At 37.3% G+C, this 21536-nt stretch overlaps 1 protein-coding gene across 1 annotated transcript; it reads right to left on the reverse strand.

Annotated features, from left to right (window-relative positions):
- Positions 1-2513: 2513 nt before the first annotated feature.
- On the reverse strand, positions 2514-13890 carry LOC115230834 (26S proteasome complex subunit SEM1). The gene is made up of 3 exons (XM_029800961.2): positions 13733-13890; positions 4542-4638; positions 2514-2628 (listed from the first exon to the last, which is right to left on the reverse strand). Exons 1-3 carry the CDS (start codon positions 13806-13808, stop codon positions 2571-2573), a joined length of 231 nt encoding a protein of 76 aa, XP_029656821.1. The 5' UTR covers positions 13809-13890; the 3' UTR covers positions 2514-2570.
- Positions 13891-21536: the final 7646 nt, after the last annotated feature.

The following is a 21536-nucleotide window of genomic DNA, read 5'->3' on the forward strand; positions in this document are numbered from 1 at the left end:
TCACTAGGGTTTGTAGGTCTGCAAGCTTCATGACAACATAGTGTAGATGACATGAAAAAGCAGCCAGTCTACACTATAAAGTGGTTGGCATTAGGAAGGGTATCCAGTCATAGAAACTATCCCAAAATAGACACTGAAGTACGATGCAATCCTTGGACACATTGGATCCTATCAAATCATCCTACTTATGCCAGAATGGAACACGTTAAATGATGATGATATATGTGTATATATTGGATCATCCCATAAATAATGCAGTTTTTTATACTTCTTTTATTTTTCAAAACTAAGATTAAGTTCTTTCTTAATCTAAAATATATTCTCCTTCATTTTTTTCTACAATGTTCTTTCCTCTCTTCCAAAATTCACTTGTTCGTGACAAAAACTCTCCTCCAGTATTGATCTGACCTTGTCTACAGAATTCATATTTTTTCTGTCCAATTGATTTTGAAGACTGCGGAATAAATGATAATCAGATGGGGCAATGTCTGGTGAATATGGTGGTTGGAGCATCATCTCTCATTCAAATTGCTCCAGCCTTTGGAATGTCATCCTCGTATGTGGCCGAGAATTATCCTGGAAAGAATACCTTTCATCTTGAAACCAAAGATGGTCATTTTTCTTCTAGCACTGACTTAAGCTGCCCGTAGTAGATCTCCTTTGTTAACGTTTGGTTTGGGTTTAAAAGTTCAAAGTGGACAAAACCCTTCATATCCCACCAAACAGATAACATTTTATGTGGGTGAAGACCTTCTTTATCTTTGAGTGCTGGTGTTTCTCCTTTCCATACCCACTGTCTTTGGTGCTTTATAGAGAACGCATTTCTCATCAGTGTTCGGTCCAAAACAGGTTCATTTGTGAGACGTGACAGCAAAGAACAACACACATTCGCTCTCTGTGTGTGATTACACTTGGAAAATTTTGAGGAACACATCAACCCAATTTGTTGACTTTTCTAATGGCACACAGGTGTTGATGAGTGGTTGAATGATCAAATTCAAGCTTCTCTGCTAGTTCCCCAACAGTTACGATGGGATTTTGTTTCACCAAGGTTTGCAGGACGTCCTTGTTGAACGCTACAGATCTTCCAGAAAGAGGCTTGTCTTCTAGATTGTAGTTTCCGGCTTGGAATTTCTGGAAGCACTGTTGGCACTGGCATACACTTGTCTGATCCCCATATACTGCATTAATATTCCTTGAATTGTTGCCTTTATTGAATTCTCAAAGCAAATTATGCCAAATATGCTCCTTTGTCACTTCCATTATAACTTTGAAAAAATAACTGTTAAAATTGAACTGCACTCTTCAAAACTTGCACTAGGAATAAAGACTTGGTAAAATTACTTGAACCTTGGGCCTGACAGGCAAAGTGGCCGAGTTCCTTTTGAGCATTGGGCCTCATGGAGGCAAAAATGGCAGAGTTCCTTTTGAGTGTTTGGCCTCACAGAGGCGAGATGGCTGAGTTCCTTTCAAGCGTTGGGCCTCATGGAGGCAATGATCAAGACCTTTGGCATTATGTCATGATTGAGAAGACCCATCAAGCCGAGCAAAATTGTAGTCATAACAGATACCCGTGTCACACAAATGGCATCCGTGCCAGTGGCATGTAACAGCATCCATTACACTCTCAGAGTGGTTGGCATTAGGAAGGGCATCTAGCCATAGAAAACCATGCCAAATCAGACTGGAGCCTGGCGCAGCTTTCCAGCATGCCAACCCAGTCAAGCCATTCCAACCCATGCCAGCATGAACAACGGATGATGATGTGAGGTAACACCATAACCCAAGAGATGGTTCATGGAGTAACATGATGAACTGAAAAGTCCGATCATGTGTTTGGAGAGTCTTTGAATGTTACTCTAGACAACTGATTTTTCATGAGAGTTGTCTGGCACTCTGTTTCATCTGTATATAATTATGTAGCAGTTTGTATACAATACAATAGATGAGGCTAATGGAGATGCTGAAGTACTTGATCACATGGAATTAGGCTTTAGGGTGATTAACCATAGTGGAGTTGGAGGCAAGAGCATTTGATCATGATGCAAATGGAAATATCTACTGAGAAAAAAAATTGCCTATGGCAGATGAAGTCTGAGGAAATAGGGAAAAGCAGTGAGCTAAGCTCTCAAAATGTCGAGCCTACCAATAAAAAAGTAGGATAAACACCATCAACAATTTCTATAAGCATGTTAGCATAATAAAAATGGATATCCAAATGATGATAATGTTGATTACCATGGCTGTGTGGTTAAGAAATTTGCTTCACAGCCTCATAGTTTCAGGCTCACTATCATAGTGCAAAATCTTAAGCGTGTAAATGTCACTGTAATTTTGGATTGATCTATATCTTGTGAGCAGAAACTAGTGAGATGTATGCATGTGCATCTGCATTCAAACCATGCCACCATGGGAATTGCCTGTTAATATGATGACTGATATTTCATACTGAAAACTTAATACTTTTTCATTAGTTCTTGTTTTAGACAAACAATAATTAAAAAACAAATATATAAAAAAAGAACATTTTATTTTCAATTGATGAAGAGTAATGTTAAACATAAAGCAAATTAAGTTTTCATTGGTTCAGGAATTTCTAGAGATTTTCCTTGTAGTTCTAGTTGAGCCCTAAAAGAAAAACAAAAAATGTAAATATAAGTTAAAAAGAAAAGAGAAGCTCTATTGTGAAGATATCATTTCAAGTCACTAAGCATTAATTTTTTGCAGTACAAATGCATGGAATAATTAAATGCTAAATCTAATTTAACTGCAATAGACATGTATTCAAAACCTAAGAGTTTACAACATTTTTAATGTCTGAACCAGAACTGATTGTTGTAGAGATTATTCATTAATTATCCAATGAAGGTGAAACAGGACTTATGCTTTAAATTGTAAGGACAACCTCTCAACACTGTTTTCATCTAATGTATGTAGACTGAATCATTCTGGTATGTCAAATTAACAGAGATGTTTCACATAGCATTCTAAGTTAAAGAAACATTAATTATAAAATTGACATAGTGTTCTTGACCACCTGAAGGCTCAGTGTCTTGCCTTGTGCACAGAACATGAATTACTATTGAAAGTAGTGTAAGTTATGAACACAATGTTCATAGGACAGACCACAGTTACAAATAGAGGACATGAAGTACTGCAACTCATATAGCAATATTGTACCTCACACTCCGTAGTTACTTAGGTTTTAACTACATGTTGTCCAAGACTCACAATCTGATCTTTTCTGGTGACTCCACACACAAAACAATAACTAAAACTATATCCTGAAGCCTTTCTCTGTAGCAACAGGAAATACCTTAGCTTTAAATCTGTTACTGACTTTCTACCAAGTTCATATAAAACTCACAATGAAGTACTAGAATCAATTCAAATTCTCCACTAATTAACTCATGCCTTCTGCTATGCAGCCCGGGTCAACCAAAGCCTTGTGAACAAATTTAGTAGACAGAAATTGAAAAGTGTCATCATGTGTGTGTGTGTCCGTGTCCTTGTTTTGATGTTGTGCGATCATTGTAAACGAATGTCATTCACTTCTAATATTCTATGAAAACATGTCTGGGCATGGAGAAATATTACTTTGCTTGGAAACAAGTAAGGGTTGGTGACAGGAAGGGCATCCAGCCATAGAAAATCTGCCAGCATGGAAAAGTGGACCTTAAAATAATGATGATCAAAATCCAAAAAGTTATGGGAAATACCATATAAATATTCAAAATTTTGGACTACTCTGTGAATTTGTATTTTTACACTTTAAATGATGAAGATAAGACAGCCAACCAAGTAGAAGCAGCAATTTGAAGGTTCTGCAACAAATTAGAGAATTATCTAACAATGTGAAAGTTTATCAATACACTCATAAAATTCAAAAAGTTTAAAATACTTATTTAGAGTCACTCTTGAATGGCCAGCTTCCAAAACATATTGTATCACTGATGATCAAATTCTCAGGATATTTGGAAAATTTGCTCAGAGGATTTCTAAATATCTTTATGATATTTCCCAACTTGAAATAAGCATTTTTGGTTTTTGTTTTTACTTTTATTGCATTTTGCATAAATTTCAAAATTTCATTAGAGTAAATTGAGGTGCTGACTTAATTTTATTTGAGGCAGTGATTTGGTTAGCAATGAATTAACAGCATTTAGTTTTCCTTATTTGAGTATTATTCCCATATTTGGTGCTGCAGCTACACATGTAAACATTATAGACTGCATCCAAAAGGTAATATCCAGTTAGCTTTTAATACCTACCTATCTCACTGTCTATGTATGTATATATATATAACATGTCACAACTATTTTATAATTTCCTAATTCACTGCAATGAAATGAATTCTAGTGAGATTATGCTAACTGAATTTATAAAATATCATTAAGTTTCTGTATTACATGCAAAACAACTTTAAAATTATTTACTTTTCATTAGTTTGATATTTTGTAATGTTCATCAACACTAAAACTGAACAACCAAATACTTGTTATTCATTAAAAATTGGCATCATCCAAATTATATTTACTTACCGAAGCTGTTTCGAAAAATCATCTTCTATATTATCATCATCCCAATTATCTTCCCACACATTTATGTCATTTTTTTCCTCTTCAGCTCCATTCCAGTCTATAAAACACACATTAAAAGATTTTTTTAAAAATTTGTTTAGTTTTAGTTCTGACATAGGCATGTAATGTCACTCATTAGACAAAATAATTTTCTGAAATAAAGATGAGAATAAGATATCATACAAATGCAAAAGCTGTAGCTTTAGAAAATAGGGCACTGAGCAAAGAAAAATATTTGGTAGATATTAGGAATTCAAACTCCATGATAAGAGTGAAAGCTATTGGAAAACTAAAAGTTTCTAAGTGAAGGTAGCATTTTCTTTTTTTCTTTCAATGATATGCTATAAAGGGTAAAATGAAAAATTAATGTTTCCTTTGTTTTCTGCACATAAGCTGGAGGTGCTTCTCTTTGATTCTTTGTCCTGCCAGAAATAACAGATAAATCACCCTCAAAGTACACACCCAGCTTCTTCAAAAAGCAAGGACACATATTTGGCAGATATCGATTCAACCGTCTCCCATTTGGATTGAAGGAGAGCCAAGATGTTTTCCAGCGCCAAATAGATGAGACCTACCAAGGCTGCACGGGATCAATTGGGATAGCAGATTTCATCCAAATGCATGGCAAGGATGAGACCACACATGATTTCAATTTACATGAAGCTATGGAGAAAACCCAACAAGCAGGTATCAAACTCAATGCAGACAAGTGTGTGATAAAAGCAAAGGAGTGCAAATTCTTTGGAATTATATACTCTGCAGAGGGAGTTAAACCAGACCCTGCTAAAGTGGAAGCCATCAGAGACATCAAAGAACCCAAAGACAAGAAGGAACTCAGGAGGTTCCTGGGACTCATCCACTACATGGGAGCCTTCATACCCAAGCTGGCCGACCACACTGCAAATCTCCGAGAGCTAAACAAAGATGACATAGAGTTTGATTGGTGTGCTTCACACACACAGGATTTCAAAGCAATCAAAAAGCTCATCAGTAAGGAGACAACTCTGCAATACTATGACAGACGCAAACCAGTAACACTCCAAGTCGATGCTTCTATGAGAGGAGTTGGCGCAGCACTGATACAGGAAGGTAAACCCATTGCATATGCCTCAAAAGCTCTCTCACCCACAGAGACAAGGTACGCAAATATTGGAAGGGAACTCCTTGCAGTAGTATATGGATGTGAAAAGTTCCATACATACCTGTATGGCAGACATTTCAATATTGAAACAGACCATCGCCCGCTAGAACAAATACATAGAAAAAACCTCACGAAAGCACTAGCCAGACTGCAAAGATTACTGTTAAGGCTTCGAACATATGACTACGATATCAGGTACAAGCCAGGAAAAGACCTGATATTGGCGGATGCTCTTTCCAGACTATCCTCACATGATAAACAGGAGATGGAAGAACTAAGCATAAAGGTCCACCACATTGTAAATGTAACAACCACAAAGCTAGCAGAACTCAAAGAGGAGACCAGCAAAGATGAAGAACTCCAGCTCCTTACTCAGATGGTGATTCAGGGGTGGCCAGAAAAGAGACATCAGGTGCAGCCCCTCATTCGTGAATATTGGGCCATCCATGATGATATATCAGTGGAGAATGGAATCCTGATGGCTGGATCCCGAATAATTATACCCAAGTCAATGCAAAAAGAGATTCTTGACAAGATCCACCAAGGGCATCTAGGAATGGAGAAATGCAAGCTCCGGGCCAAGTCAGCAGTATATTGGGTAGACATGTACAAAGACATAGAAAAGACAGTTTCTACATGCCACATCTGTCAAAAGTACAGAAACTCACAACAAAAGGAGGAAATGATATCTAGTGACATCCCAAGAAGGCCATGGCAAACTATTGGAGTAGATCTGTTCACAGAGAGCCAAGAATGGTATTTGATAATGGTCTGCTACTACTCCAAATTTCCATTTGTGACAAAAGTGAAAGACCTGAGAGCCAAAACAATCACTACAGTGGCTCGAGGACTTCTAGCAGAGCAAGGAATATCAGAGCAGATCATATGTGACAATAGAACCCAGTTCACATCACAAGAATTCAAAAAGCTAGCTGATGAGTATGGGTTCAATATTACAACCTCATCTCCACACTACCCCAAAGGTCATGGGTTTATAGAAAGACAGGTGCAGACAGTGAAGAGAACACTAGTCAAATGCCGAGAGACTAAGGAAGACCACATCTGGCACTTCTGTCCCTACGAGCAACACCACTGAGAGCTAATATGAAATCCCCAGCAGAATTGCTGAATGGCAGGAAGTACAAAACTACTCTGCCAACTAAGATCCAACCTCCTATTGACCAGGAATAGACAAGGGCAAAGCTAGCAGCCACTCAAGAACAATCACAGAAATATTACAACAAACATGCACAATACTTACCTGAGATACTTGGAGGACAACATGTGCATACTCAAGATCCCATAACTAAAACATGGATCCCAGCACAAGTTGTCAGTAGAGCTGAAAATCCAAGATCGTATATAATAGAAACGGAATCTGGTAGGCAGCTGAGACGCAACAGGGCCCACATCCGCCCAACACCAAAGCTGTCGAGGACAACGTGTACAACACCTGCTGCATCAGTGACAACACCCACAGAATCATCACCCCAACGGGCACCAACCACTCACCTCAGACACCGGTGCGAAGCACAAGATCCACCAAATGGAGAAAGAACATTCTGCCACCGGTTCGATACCGTTAAAGAAAAAAAAAAAGAAAATGAAAAGATAAGTAACTAATTCTGCAGAGGCAGAATAATCTCACGGTTTCTGCTGCAGAATTGCCACCTCGCGCTGACAATCCATTAGAGTAAGGGAGACTACTTATATTTGTCTTCACTGCCAAAAGACCCCTTTATTTTTTTTCAAGAAGGGATGTTACATATTCATATCTATGTGTATACGTAGGTATACGTATGTAGAATACATCCCCACTTTTGGCACTATTTTGTTAGTAACAGTACGAACTGTGTCTAAAGTATATATGTATCACTACGCTGAATATGGACAGTTCGTGTAACATATTAAGCAAATAAACACGTGAAACGATAACAATGCCTTCATTTGAGTTGTCTATCACCCATTAGAACGAAACGACACATAACTATATATATATATATATATAAATTACAAAATACAAAGATCTTGAGATCGCTAGTGACAACAACACTCAAAATATATAACAGACTGGAATTGTAGTGCTCAAATGGATGTTGTCTCAGTTTTAGACGCAGCAAATGATTTTAGCTCAATAGAGGCAATCGATTGGTTAAAATTCGAAAAATTAAACTACGTTAAACTTACAAATTACAATTTTCTCAAGAAAGCCAAGAGAAAAAAATGTTTTATTTTGACCCATTCTACCAGTATACGAAGTTTAAAAGTGTTTAGTTGACTAGAAATTGTGTTGAAAACTGCCGTTCAAAGGGAAAAGATCCCAAATTTTTTTAGAATCGTAATCTTCGTATTTTTCTACGTATTTTGCAAAAAAAAAAAAAAATCCTGGAAAAAGTGAAGGGGGAAAAGGGATTGAAATTCTGAAAATGCGATTTTTGAAAAGATTTCTTTTTTTCAGAATCGGATCCTCCATAACCAAAAACGTGGGATTTCGTAAAAAAATAAATCAATATATATCCATATTACCTAAAGTTATGACGGAAAAATCGGATCTTTTGAATTTTTAGAAAGTCCCCCACCACCACCACCACCAGCGTCGTCAGCACGCATTTTTTTTTTTTTTTCATATTCGTTTTCCACACACTTGTTTGTACTCACCAGGCTGGTTTATTATTTTTTTGTTCCCAGGCGAACGTCTTTATATTGATCCACTACAAAATATTATTTCGGAAATACGATCAACACATTTTTACGTGTAATATACAAAAGGAAAACTGTCTGAAACTTTTTCGGTTAAACTAAAGCGTAATACCATTCAAAAAAACAAAAAAAATGTGTGTAATAGGTGTAAAACAACTTCCTCTGAACGAATATGAAAAAAAAAATGCGCGCACGCGAAAGGGGAGTGGGGGAGAGGCCTCGGAAAATTCACATCGGGAATTTCCGAAAGCGTCTGACCCGGGCACAAAAACAAAAACAGCGTAATAGGTGTAAAACAACTTGGGTTAATATAGGGCGTTACGATTATCAGAAAATCAAAAAAAAATGTGTGTAATAGGTGTAAAACAACTTCCTATGAACGAATATGAAAAAAAAAATTCGCGCACGCGAAAGGGGGGTGGGGGAGAGGCCTCGGAAAATTCACATCGGGAAGTTCCGAAAGCGTCTGAGGAGCTGACCCGGGCACCAAAACAAAAAAAAAATAGTGTAATATGTGTAAAACAACTTGCTCTAAACGAATATGACAAAAAAAATGCGCTCTCGCGAAAGAGGGGTGGGGGAGAGGCCTCGGAAAATTTATATCGGGAATTTCCGAAAGCGTCTGAACCGGGCACAAAAACAAAAACAGCGTAATAGGTGTAAAACAACTTGCTCTAAATGACTATGATGAAAAAAATGCGCTCTCGCGGAAGGAGGGTGGGGGAGAGGCTTCGGAAATTTCACATCTTCAGTCCACGGCCTTTAAACTAAGAAAAAATAGTGTAATTGGTGTAAAACTACTTGTTCTAAACGATTATCAAGAACTCACACATGAATCATAAACTCCGTATTTTTGTACATATTTCGCAAAAAAAAAAAAAATAAAGAGAAGAAATTCTGTTAAAAGTGAAGAAATTTTTTTTTCATATTCGTTCAGAGGAAGATGTTTTACACCTATTACACACATTTTTTTTTTGTTTTTATGAATGGTGTAACGTTGTATCATGTTTTCCCTTTGTACTGCAAAATATTTGCTAGTTATCATTATCAAATTTGGGTACTTGTCTATTGTCGTGGTCCCGGTTTCGCACACGCGAATTCGCGCGCCAGACGTAGGTACTCGATACTCGAGATCCTACGAGGTGACTTGCGCATGCGCAGTGCAGAATTCGCGCATGCGCGTTACCTCCCCCTAAAAAAAAAAGGTGTTGGATTTCACTAAAAATATATGTGTGTGTGTATATATAACATTTTCAATTTTACACAAAAAGATTACATAGTCGCTTTCCTCGCGGATTTACAGATAAATGAATTAATTACTATTTTACAGAATAAAATTAATGGATTAATTATATAAATTAAATAATTCTTGAAAATTAATTAATATTAATAATATTTTTTGAACAAAGTAAATAATTTATAAAACTTGGTTAATAATTTTTTTTACACAAACGCGAACGTATATAATTTGTGAAACTTTTTTTTTTTTTACAGACGTATATAATTTGGTAAACTTAATGAATTAATTTCTTCTCATCATCATCATCGTTTAACGTCCGTTCTCCATGCCAGCATGGGTTGGACGGTTCGACCGGGGATCTGGGAAGCCAGAAGGCTGCACCAGACTCCAGTCTTATCTGGCAATGTTTCTACAGCTGGATGCCCTTCCTAACGCCAACCACTCCGAGAGTGTAGTGGGTGCTTTTTACATGCCACCCGCACAGGTGCCAGTCGAGGCGGCTCTGGCATCGGCCACGATTCGGATAGTGCTTTTTACGTACCACCAGTCCAGGGGTCCTGGCATTTGCCGGGTGCCACACTTGCCCCAACATGTCTTCGCAAGCAAAGGGGGTTGGCGTGGGTGCCTGTCGTGGGATGAGGTTCGATATCAACTTCGCTTGCCTCAACAGGTCTTTGTGTATAAATGTATAAATTTTTCGCACTAAATTCTTTCCGTAGAATTTATCAAAAAACGCGCAAAATTATTCCGTAGAATTTATCAAATTAAAAAACGCAAAATTAATATATTTTTTGAAATTGCAAATTATTTAGAATATAAAACAAATGAAGTTAAATTTTAAAAATAAATGTCATATACTTATACTCTGTAAGGTGCTGTGTTCACACTTCAATTTACTATTTTCTAAAAATGTTGCTTTTCTAATTGAAACAATTTTTCTCAATCTCCATTTAAAAGTCCATAATGCCTCTTGAGCCATATCAAAATGAACAACTTTGAATTACGCGGCGGCGGTGGTGGTGGTGGTGTGAGGTTCTAATTTTTTTTCTGATCTCTCTTTGCCCCCCCTAGATGGAGGTGTGGTGGGGAGACAGATGAAAGATGTTTCATTCTCTTATATATATATATATATATATATATATTTCTTAAACCTACACGATATAGTCTATAAATTTGGGATGTTTTTGAAAGATAATATATTTTGTCATCAGAATATATATACTTTCTCACACTACAATTAAGATATATTTATTTTAAATCGTTCATCTTTTCCCGCGACAACAAAAATTGGGCGCGAAAATTTTTCTAAATATTAGCGGAATGAACAACCGAGATAAAGAGGGGGCAAAGAGAGATCAGAAAAAAAAATTAGAACCTCACACCACCGCCGCGTAATTCAAAGTTGTTCATTTTGATATGGCTCAAGAGGCATTATGAACTTTTAAATGGAGATTGAGAAAAATTGTTTACTATTTTCTAGAAATGTTGCTTTTCTAATTGAAACAATTTCTTCTCTTTATTTTTTTTTTTTTTGCGAAATACGGAGTTTATGATTCATGTGTGAGTGTGTGTTCTTGATACTCGTTTAGAACAAGTAGTTTTACACCAATTACACTATTTTTTCTTAGTTTAAAGGCCGTGGACTGAAGATGTGAAATTTCCGAAGCCTCTCCCCCACCCCCCTTTCGCGAGCGCGCATTTTTTTCATGATAGTCGTTTAGAGCAAGTTGTTTTACACCTATTACGCTGTTTTTGTTTTTGTGCCCGGTTCAGACGCTTTCGGAAATTCCCGATATAAATATTCCGAGGCCTCTCCCCCACCCCTCTTTCGCGAGAGCGCATTTTTTTTTGTCATATTCGTTTAGAGCAAGTTGTTTTACACATATTACACTATTTTTTTTTTGTTTTGGTGCCCGGGTCAGCTCCTCAGACGCTTTCGGAACTTCCCGATGTGAATTTTCCGAGGCCTCTCCCCCACCCCTTTCGCGTGCGCGAATTTTTTTTTTCATATTCGTTCATAGGAAGTTGTTTTACACCTATTACACACATTTTTTTTTTGATTTTCTGATATTTGTTACGCCCTATATTAACCGAAATATATATATATATATATATATATATATATATAAGAGAATGAAACATCTTTCATCTGTCTCCCCACCACACCTCCATCTAGGGGAGCAAAGAGAGATCAGAAAAAAAATTAGAACCTCACACCACCACCGCCGCCGCGTAATTCAAAGTTGTTCATTTTGATATGGCTCAAGAGGCATTATGGACTTTTAAATGGAGATTGAGAAAAATTGTTTCAATTAGAAAAGCAACATTTCTAGAAAATAGTAAATTGAAGTGTGAACACAGCACCTTACAGAGTATAAGTATATGACATTTATTTTTAAAATTTAACTTCATTTGTTTTATATTCTAAATAATTTGCAATTTCAAAAAATATATTAATTTTGCGTTTTTTAATTTGATAAATTCTACGGAATAATTTTGCGCGTTTTTTGATAAATTCTACGGAAAGAATTTAGTGCGAAAAATTTATACATTTATACACAAAGACCTGTTGAGGCAAGCGAAGTTGATATCGAACCTCATCCCACGACAGGCACCCACGCCAACCCCCTTTGCTTGCGAAGACATGTTGGGGCAAGTGTGGCACCCGGCAAATGCCAGGACCCCTGGACTGGTGGTACGTAAAAAGCACTATCCGAATCGTGGCCGATGCCAGAGCCGCCTCGACTGGCACCAATCCGACCGTGGCCGTTGCCAGCCTCTCCTGGTACCTGTGCGGGTGGCATGTAAAAAGCACCCACTACACTCTCGGAGTGGTTGGCGTTAGGAAGGGCATCCAGCTGTAGAAACATTGCCAGATAAGACTGGAGTCTGGTGCAGCCTTCTGGCTTCCCAGATCCCCGGTCGAACCGTCCAACCCATGCTGGCATGGAGAACGGACGTTAAACGATGATGATGTAAAAAAAAAAAGTTTCACAAATTATATACGTTCGCGTTTGTGTAAAAAAAATTATTAACCAAATTTTATAAATTATTTACTTTGTTCAAAAAATATTATTAATATTAATTAATTTTCAAGAATTATTTAATTTATATAATTAATTCATTAATTTTATTCTGTAAAATAGTAATTAATTCATTTATCTGTAAATCCGCGAGGAAAGCGACTATGTAATTTTTTTGTGTAAAATTGAAAATGTTATATATACACACACACACACACACATATATTTTTAGTGAAATCCAACACCTTTTTTTTTTAGGGGGGGGGTAACGCGCATGCGCGAATTCTGCACTGCGCATGTCACCTCGTAGGATCTCGAGTATCGAGTACCTACGTCTGGCGCGCGCGCGCGAATTCGCGTGTGAGAAACCGGGACCACGACAATAGACAAGTACCCAAATTTGTATCAAAACAAAATCCGACGTATTGATCCGCATATTTTCTAGATTATTTATGTCCTGATTTAACAGGATTTACTAAATTGAATGAGTCAAAGTAAACGATAGTACTTTATCAGGTTAATATACAAAATAACAAGTGGAGTGTAGAGTTAATTAAAATCATTCACTTTTGCAATTCTCTTTGATGAAGCTTTTACGTCTATAATCCAAAGTTTGTTAAAATGTGTTGTAAATTCCTTAAAATAATTCAGAGTACAAATTTATCGGAAGAATACATCCCACTCTATGCCAATAATGGCGAAGGCAAAGAATACGCACACCCTGCGGTTAATGTTAGGATTTTTGTTACACCGAAAACCGGTGGTGTACGTCTTCCTTATCTCCGATGCGATAATACAGATATGTTTTCAATGTGTATTAATAAAAATATTTCCAGTAATGTACGTTGAGTTAACAGCAACCATTAAAATACAAAAAGTGGAGTGAAAGAGAAAAGAAACCCAGAGGATGAGAATTGAATACTAAACTGATGTCAGCTATGACGAGATTTCAATAGGAAGGCTATAAGAATGTGGACAGAAATGAATGGATAAACATGTTCGTAGATATATATATATTACTCAACACCATTTCGGGAAAAAATGTTACCTTCTGCTGGAAATTCCTCAAACTCATCATCCTCTTCTAGTATCCCTAAATCAGGTTTGTTCGGGACAGTGGACATTATGGTCGACGTTTCCTGTGGCTTTGAAAACCTATGAGGGAGTTGTATATACTTTAGTTTCGTATTTTAGACATGCTGAGCCAATCATAAGAATCAATGTTTTATTTACGAATAGGAGAAGAAAAAAACGGACAGGAAATTAATATTGCAAATTTTATTACTGTGATTTAAGTTTTATAAGTGAAATTTATATGCTACTTTGAAATTCTATCTAAATACCTCGATACATGAAATACCTGACCATTAATGAAATAAGGAACCAACAGGGGTGTCTCAGTCTAGTCGAGGGGTCCCCAAACTTTTTAGACCCAAACTTCATGGAATCCTTGACCCCTCATCTACCCCCAGGCATGTACAAGAAAAATAAATGAATAATAATTAAGTAGATGTGCATTTATCGACCACTTTGAATACTCCTGGTCTAGTCGCTTGATAGCAACAAATTAAAACCAGTTAAACTCCCTTCAAATTAAAATGGTTTAGCAATGTTGTCCCGGCTGGTTTATAACTCTGCTCCGTTTTTTTTTTAATCTCGAATTTTTATTCTTTTAGTCTTTCGACAGTAATAACACTAGGTTATGAAATACGAAATACTAGTAATAGGAACCCACCTGAATTTGAAACTAAAACCCTCCAATTCATTCACATAAAAAAAAGCTCTATACAGAATTGTTCTACTGCAAGAAGGAAAAAAAGGAAGTGGTCTTTGTAAAAATATGTCCATTAGAAAACCAGCTGGCAATAGGGAAATTTTCTGAGCCAAAAGAATCACTGGAATTCTCCGACCATTTTGTATGTTGATGAATGACAAGCATGTCCGCATTCGTGACTGAGGGCTGGCGGACTGAGACACAACCATAACTGCTTACCATACACTGAAGTCTTCTGCTACAGCCATACACTTGGCAATGTTTTCTCCATTCAGTTCAGGATTACATCTCCTCTCCAACATGGACTAATTCCAACAGGGAGATGGATGAAGCTCTATCACAGTGGAGATAGATGGGTTTGTCAGTTCCAGTTACAATGGAGGACAGACGGAAACACAGAGTATGGGATAAACTGTGTTCAGGTGCCACTTTCAACTCTCTCCTTGATCAATCTGATCAATTTTCAAGGTGTTGCCTACCTTCAGCTAGTGCAAAATTCTCAGGGGACTAGATTGATGCCCTACCTGTTGCCAACATTGGAGGTCTACTCAGTCTAAATGAACTCTGCACCTCCATCGCACTCAAAGTGGGAGCTGACGTCTGTAAGGAACTGAAATGCTGCTGTAGTAGGCCTCTTGACCCCACAGGTCTTCATAGTCTGTGTTGTCACCTAAATGCTGGTCACTTCATTCGTCACACCGAGCTAAACATAATCATTAAGCAGACCCTGTCTCGGATTAATATCCCCTCAGTTCTGGAGCCATCGGGGTTATCTAGAAGTGATGGAAAGAGACCAATTGGTCTTACCCTCTGTCCCTGGGTTAGAGGTAGGTGCCTCATTTGGGATGCCACAGTTTGCAAGTCCTTTGCTCCTTCCCACACCCTGCATGCTGCAGTTAATGGGAGGGTCTCTGCTTCTGTAGCCCAATGGAGGAAAACCCTGAAGTATCAGCACCTGTCAGTGAACTATCTCTTCCAGCCTGTGGAGTTTGAGATGTTTGGAGGGGCTGGGCCACTAACCGAGGTGTTAGGTGATGCTTGTGAGGATGCTTGGCTTTCCCAACACCTTAGCCTCGCCATCGCTCATGGCAATGCTGCGTGCGTGTTGGCTTGCTTCAGAAGGTTCTGTTAAACCTTGTGGTGTGCAACAAGTTGCTGTGATAAAAAAAGAAAAAAATTCCCCACAAATGGTTCCAATACAGTTTTAAGAGAAAGATTTGGAAGAACAAAACGAAAGTTCTCCAATAATATTCTTTCATGTAAATAAATGTTTATGTTAATTTAAATCTTTGCCAGCAAAATCTTATAAAATGACAATGTTCTAAAAGATGTACATGTTTATATGTTATATATGAAAATAAAAATTTCATATATGTTTCCGTTTCATTTAGCATTGCAAGTAAAAGTGATGAAAATAGCAGGACGTCCATAATTACAGGCAAGTCATGGTATCTTATATTTTCTTATACGTATATCTTAGTCTTCTTGTAAAACTGGCTGGGAAAATACAAAGTTGCCCAAGATTTGTCCCAGTTGTATCATTATTAATATAATTTCGTAAGTGCACCTATGATTTTGAACGTAGTCTTTTCTGATGCGCTCCGACTCTTTTGGCATGCATAACAACATCGGGAGAAAATTATCTTGGCGGTAATAAAGATCATTAAACGAATTACTTTGATAGGACATTATACGATAAGATAAGATTATGACAAACTGTTTCTTAGATCTTTCCAATTATTTATTACAGGATTTTGACGTCATAAAACCTGTCCATATTTTACATTAGAGCTTGTATTAACATTTTTTTTACAATAACCATCAAATATTACTTATTACTGCTAATCTAGCAGATGTTTTTTTTTATCTAACCCAAAGTTCTCTTTAATCCAGTTACATGATTTAAAATTTACATATTTCGTATTCTTGACATTCAAAGAATATTTCCAAAAGAAGTGTGAGGTATCTAATATTTTTCTTGTAAAAATCACTAATATATATTATATTATATATTTTAAAATCAAAGTCTGGGTAAACTTCTGAAACATGTCTATATTGTGTAACAAAATTATTTCCTTTCATTTAGTATTATGTTAATTAAATTAAATTGATTACTAAAAAACTTAGAATTGAACGACGATGCTGATACAGAGAATACATGCAGAAGAGAATGAAAAGATAACATTTTCATTTTCCCGTTTCGCTTTGAGCGTCTCTATAAAAACGTTTTCTTCTTTTTTGATTAAAATGTAAACATCTCTTATATTTCAATTGACAATACCGTTAGAGCATCAAAGTTCGGACGTGTGAACTTCCTTAAAAATGTATATTTTTGAAATGAAATTTTCTAAAGATACATTTTAGTTGTTGGTGTAGATTGCGATTATGTCACTGCGTGACACCTTGGAAAGGTGTCTTTAACTATAGCCCTGGGCCGAACAAAGCCTTGCGAGTGGATTTCGTAGACAGAAATTAAAAGAACCCCACCTCCTCTGTGTGTGTGTGTGTGAGAGAGAGAGAGAGAGAGAGAGAGAGAGACAGACAGACAGAGACAGAGACAATCTTTTGGTAAAAGTCTGTGACATTATGAGTATGATATTGTCTTTCATCCACAATAACAGACTAATAGTGAAATTTAAGTCTTGTGAAATACTAGCTTGTCTGTGGATAGTATCTCTACAATAGGCTACAATGAAAAAACTCTGGGAAACTAAACAAGAACAATCCACCATCCCCTATATATCATCATGATAGGTTTAAATCCAGATAGGTTTTCAGCAATTCCTTGTGATGATTTGAATCAATTACAAGAGTTATTCTATTGTGATATATGCATAAATATGTCACCACTGGTACTTGGAGTTGTTTACTGCTCACTAAATTATCATCAAGACACAGCGTTTTGACATCCTCAGAGCTACATCTAGAAAAACAGTCACTTATGTTTTCACTGGGAAATCTTTTGTTGGCTGCAAAGTGCTAATGATTTCCTTGATGTAATGCTAGATTCAAGTTGGACCCAAGTAATCACCTCCCTTACAAGAGGTAACAAACCTTTAGACATGCTCTTTACCACTACTCCAGAAATGATTATCAGTGTCACTACCAAGGAACCTTTAGGTTCCTTGGTAGCGACATTGCCAGTCTTATGGGCAGAAACAGGAAGCATCCCCACCTCCAAACTGCTCACTTAGACTGGAGAAAAGTAGACTGGAATTGTTACCATGCTGAGTTACAACACCCAAATTGGTCTGAATTTTACAATTCTGGGGATGTCAAAACTGTACTTCAGAACATCCTCAATTCAATCTGGGCTGCATTTGGAGTATCAGTACCATACAAATGCTTTAAAAATCCCTGTACTTCAATAGCTAAGTATAATCTTGCTACTCCTGCCATTGGGTGGAGTCCTCCATTCATATTGAATTCCTTCCTAGTTCTTCTGTCTAATTTTGGTAATTCAGTTTTTGTCCAATCTACAAAAGCTGCTGAGAATCTAAGTAATGACACTGCCCAAGAATTTACAGCCTTTACTAGATTCAGACTATTTAGTTTTGACTTCATTAGCTTCCTCACCCTTCTGATGTACTCCTCAATTTTCTTTTTCATTTCTATAGTTAGTACTCTGTCAGATTCTAATAATTAACATTATTATTTCTCTTTATCACAGGTTTTGTTGGAGCTCCTGGAGTCTTGCATGCATAGCAGGCTTTCTACCTGCAGCCTACAGTACCATGCTATCTGTTCTTTTCAGCTATCTAATACTTTCCAGTTTATTCTGGCCATACCAAAGAGGCAAACTTTTTGTAACAGTTCTACTGGGCACTCTATTCCAATTTCCTTTATATTCCCCTTGATGCCTTCTGATACTGTTCCCAAGGACTCAATAATTATTTACACTATCTTCACCTTCATTTTCCATAGCCGGGTTATTTCGTACTTAAGAGGGTTGTATTTATCTATCTTTGCACCTTCCTTCTTGACTATTCGTGGGTCAAAGGGGCATGCAGCATCAACTATATAGCATATGTAGTGCACTTTGTCCACCACCAATTATTATTATTATTATTATTATTATTATTATTATTATATACTAGTCCAATCCTGCGATTAATATAATCAACTGATCCACTCCTCCAGACTTTTTAGTGTAATGTTTATTTGAAAAGTGAATGTGATTTGGATGTTGACAAAATAGATAGAGCAGTCTGTGGTGTACCTAAGCTTTGTGTACAATAAGTTCCTTATTTATTATCATTTTATATACTGAGTTCAAATCCCATCAAGAGCTTTTCATCCTTCTTGGGTAGATAAAATAAGTATTTGGATTAATTTAATAGATACAGGCACTGTGTCTATGTTACAAATCAATATTGGTCTAATTTTTATTAATCTATGAGGGCTGAAATTAATATTAGAATAGGCCATGTTAAAATTGTCTTGCATTATATATTTGTAAAATTTCTTTTAAGTAAACTATAAATTAATTTTCTAGACTCATGAGTGAATTTATCATTCTTTACTAAAAGCATGCATTTCTCCAGCTATTACAATTTCAATATTATATAGGAATTTTAGTTTCCCTTAAAAAGCATCCAGTCCACACTGTAAAGTGGTTGGCATTTGGAAGGGCATCCAGCTGTAAAAACCTTGCCAAAACTGACCCCACTTGTACTTGTGCGATGTAAAAAGCTTTAAGTCTACTCTGCTTGGTGGTTGGTGTTAGAAAGGATATCCAGCTGTAAACATCCTGCAAAAACAGTCACAGAAGTCTGGTGCAGACTTCTACCTGACAGGCTCCTGTCAAACCATCCCACCCACACCAGCATGGAAGGTGAATGTTAGATGATGATGATGATGATGATGATGATGACAGACAGACAGTATACACACACACAAACATACATGTTTATGTATTTGTTTTGCAATGTTGATGTGAAATCATGTATTGAAACAGATATTGTTATACTTTGGGATATCCTACTTGACTACATATAATATAATATAATATATGATTGCTTTCTCTCTCTTTATATGTGTGTGCTTATGTTTTATATATATATATATATATATATATATATATAATATATATATATATATATGTATATATATATTGTGTATATATTTGTATAAATATGTATGTAAAAAACAACTCAGAATGGGCAGTGGCATGTATTTGAACAACAAAGACAAATAATGTTATATTAAATTACCTACCCAATAAATTCGTAATTTATTGAAATTATGTCTGCTTCTAGAGAACACAAATTTTATTATTTGGTGGCAGTTGGTACCAACTCCAAGTGAGAAAGGAAATCAAGTATTCCAAAAATGTGCATGCCATTAAGGAAAAGACAATTTGATAGTCTTGAGGCAAGAGGAGAGTAGTGAACACGTTTCTGCCTCAATAAAATAACCGTAGCAATTATCCTGCCTATCTTCAGCAACTGAAACAGGCATATACAAACAATGAATAACACACATTTACAGCCCAATAGCTAGATAGATAGTTGGATAAGATAAAGTTTTAAATTTGCTAAATTGAAAGATTGAGTTAAGGTGTGTATGTTGACTGTGTATATAACAACCGTCTTTTTGTAAATAATCTTTCTACATATCTAAAACTCCAAACCAATATAATGCCAGGTATTTGTTATATTCACATTAAAGTCACAGACAGATAGAGAAGTGATATATACCAGCTCACGCTCATATACTTGTATATGTATGCTCAAAAGCTGATACTATTAGAAGAAAGCTATATTGAAAATAGAATCAGTGGGAAGCTCTTTTGTTATATAATCAGTATAACTTTATTTTCCCTTATCTTTTTTTCATATTACTTTTGTTTTCAGTCGAGTCTGAAGTGTTTGAAGCTAGGTTTCTTGAGCTTCAAATACCTTAGGAGCATAAATGAAAAGAACAGTAGCTTACTAGTTGTGTTGTACCCTCTATGAAGTAAATATTTTCACTCATCAATGGGAATTAAGTTCTCACATGCTTGTGTAGTGATGCTACTGTGTAAGGTTCAGCGCGCATGCGCAGAATGGGACTACTTCCGGGTGGCCACCGGAAGTCTTCCCCATGCGCATGTGCGGGAAACAGACCCCTAAAGCACAAATCACTCATTCACCCCCTCTGGCCATTTCAGCCTTCGTGAACAGACGTGCATTTGGTAGTCTCTGATAACTACACCGACTTAGCCACGGACGACATCGAATCACTTCAACCAACCAACAAGAAACTGTACAACAGATTCGGCTGTCGTTTTCCCTTCAGAAATACGTACACCATCACGAATAATAAACTACACTGCTGTCTTTCCCAGATAACCTGACTTCGAATTTTGATTTGCTTTGTCGGTTCCACGTGTTCTCCACTTCTCGTTCTTCTTTCTGCCCCCTTTCTGACAGGCATTTTTTTCCGGACAAACATGGCTGCATCAGGTTTGCCTTTATTCACAGGGGATGTGGGTCTGTGGTTTGCCCAGGTGGAGTCGCATTTTGACACACATGCCGTTCCTCCACAGCAGCAGTTGCATCTGCTATATTCAAGTTTACATCCCCAACTCGCCACATCGGTCAGGGATCTCATAATAATTCCCCACCCGGACGCCACATACGCGTCCGTAAAAGCCGAAATCCTCCGCCGCAACACGCGGTCAGAGGAGAGTAATTTTAAGGAGCTGATGGCCGAGGAACAGTTGGGATACAGGACTCCATCCCAGTTTCTGCGCCACCTACGGGAGCTGAGCGGGAACGCAGCGGACGCGCCGCTCTTACGGAGGATTTTCTTCTCCAGGTTGCCTGCCCACGTGGAGACAATGTTGGCCACGGTACTGGAGTCTGTGTCAGTAGACCAGATTGCCACGATGGCCGATAAAATATTGGAATTTCCAAAACCATCTCCATCGCGAGGCCTGTGCGCATGTACAGAGCCCCCTCCGACGCAAAATTCACTAGCCGAGCGGCTCGATACGCTCACGCGGCAAATCGATGATCTGTGCCGTGCGATCGGGCGCCGACCACGCAGTCGTAGTCGCAGTGGCTCTGCCGAAAAGGCAGAACGGTGTACCCAG

This window comes from Octopus sinensis, unplaced genomic scaffold (assembly GCF_006345805.1).
Source record: "Octopus sinensis unplaced genomic scaffold, ASM634580v1 Contig16509, whole genome shotgun sequence".
In the NCBI taxonomy this organism is placed as follows: Eukaryota; Metazoa; Mollusca; class Cephalopoda; order Octopoda; family Octopodidae; genus Octopus; species Octopus sinensis.

What these genes read in the sequence shown, in the direction of transcription:
- LOC115230834 (XM_029800961.2), bottom strand. Translation starts at nt 13,808, where the DNA reads ATGTCCACTGTCCCGAACAAACCTGATTTAGGGATACTAGAAGAGGAT. An exon ending in TGAGGAATTTCCAGCAGAAG is followed by an intron (nt 4,639 to 13,732) that starts GTAACATTTTTT and finishes TGTGTTTTATAG; the next exon opens with ACTGGAATGGAGCTGAAGAG. An exon ending in GATTTTTCGAAACAGCTTCG is followed by an intron (nt 2,629 to 4,541) that starts GTAAGTAAATAT and finishes TTTTTCTTTTAG; the next exon opens with GGCTCAACTAGAACTACAAG.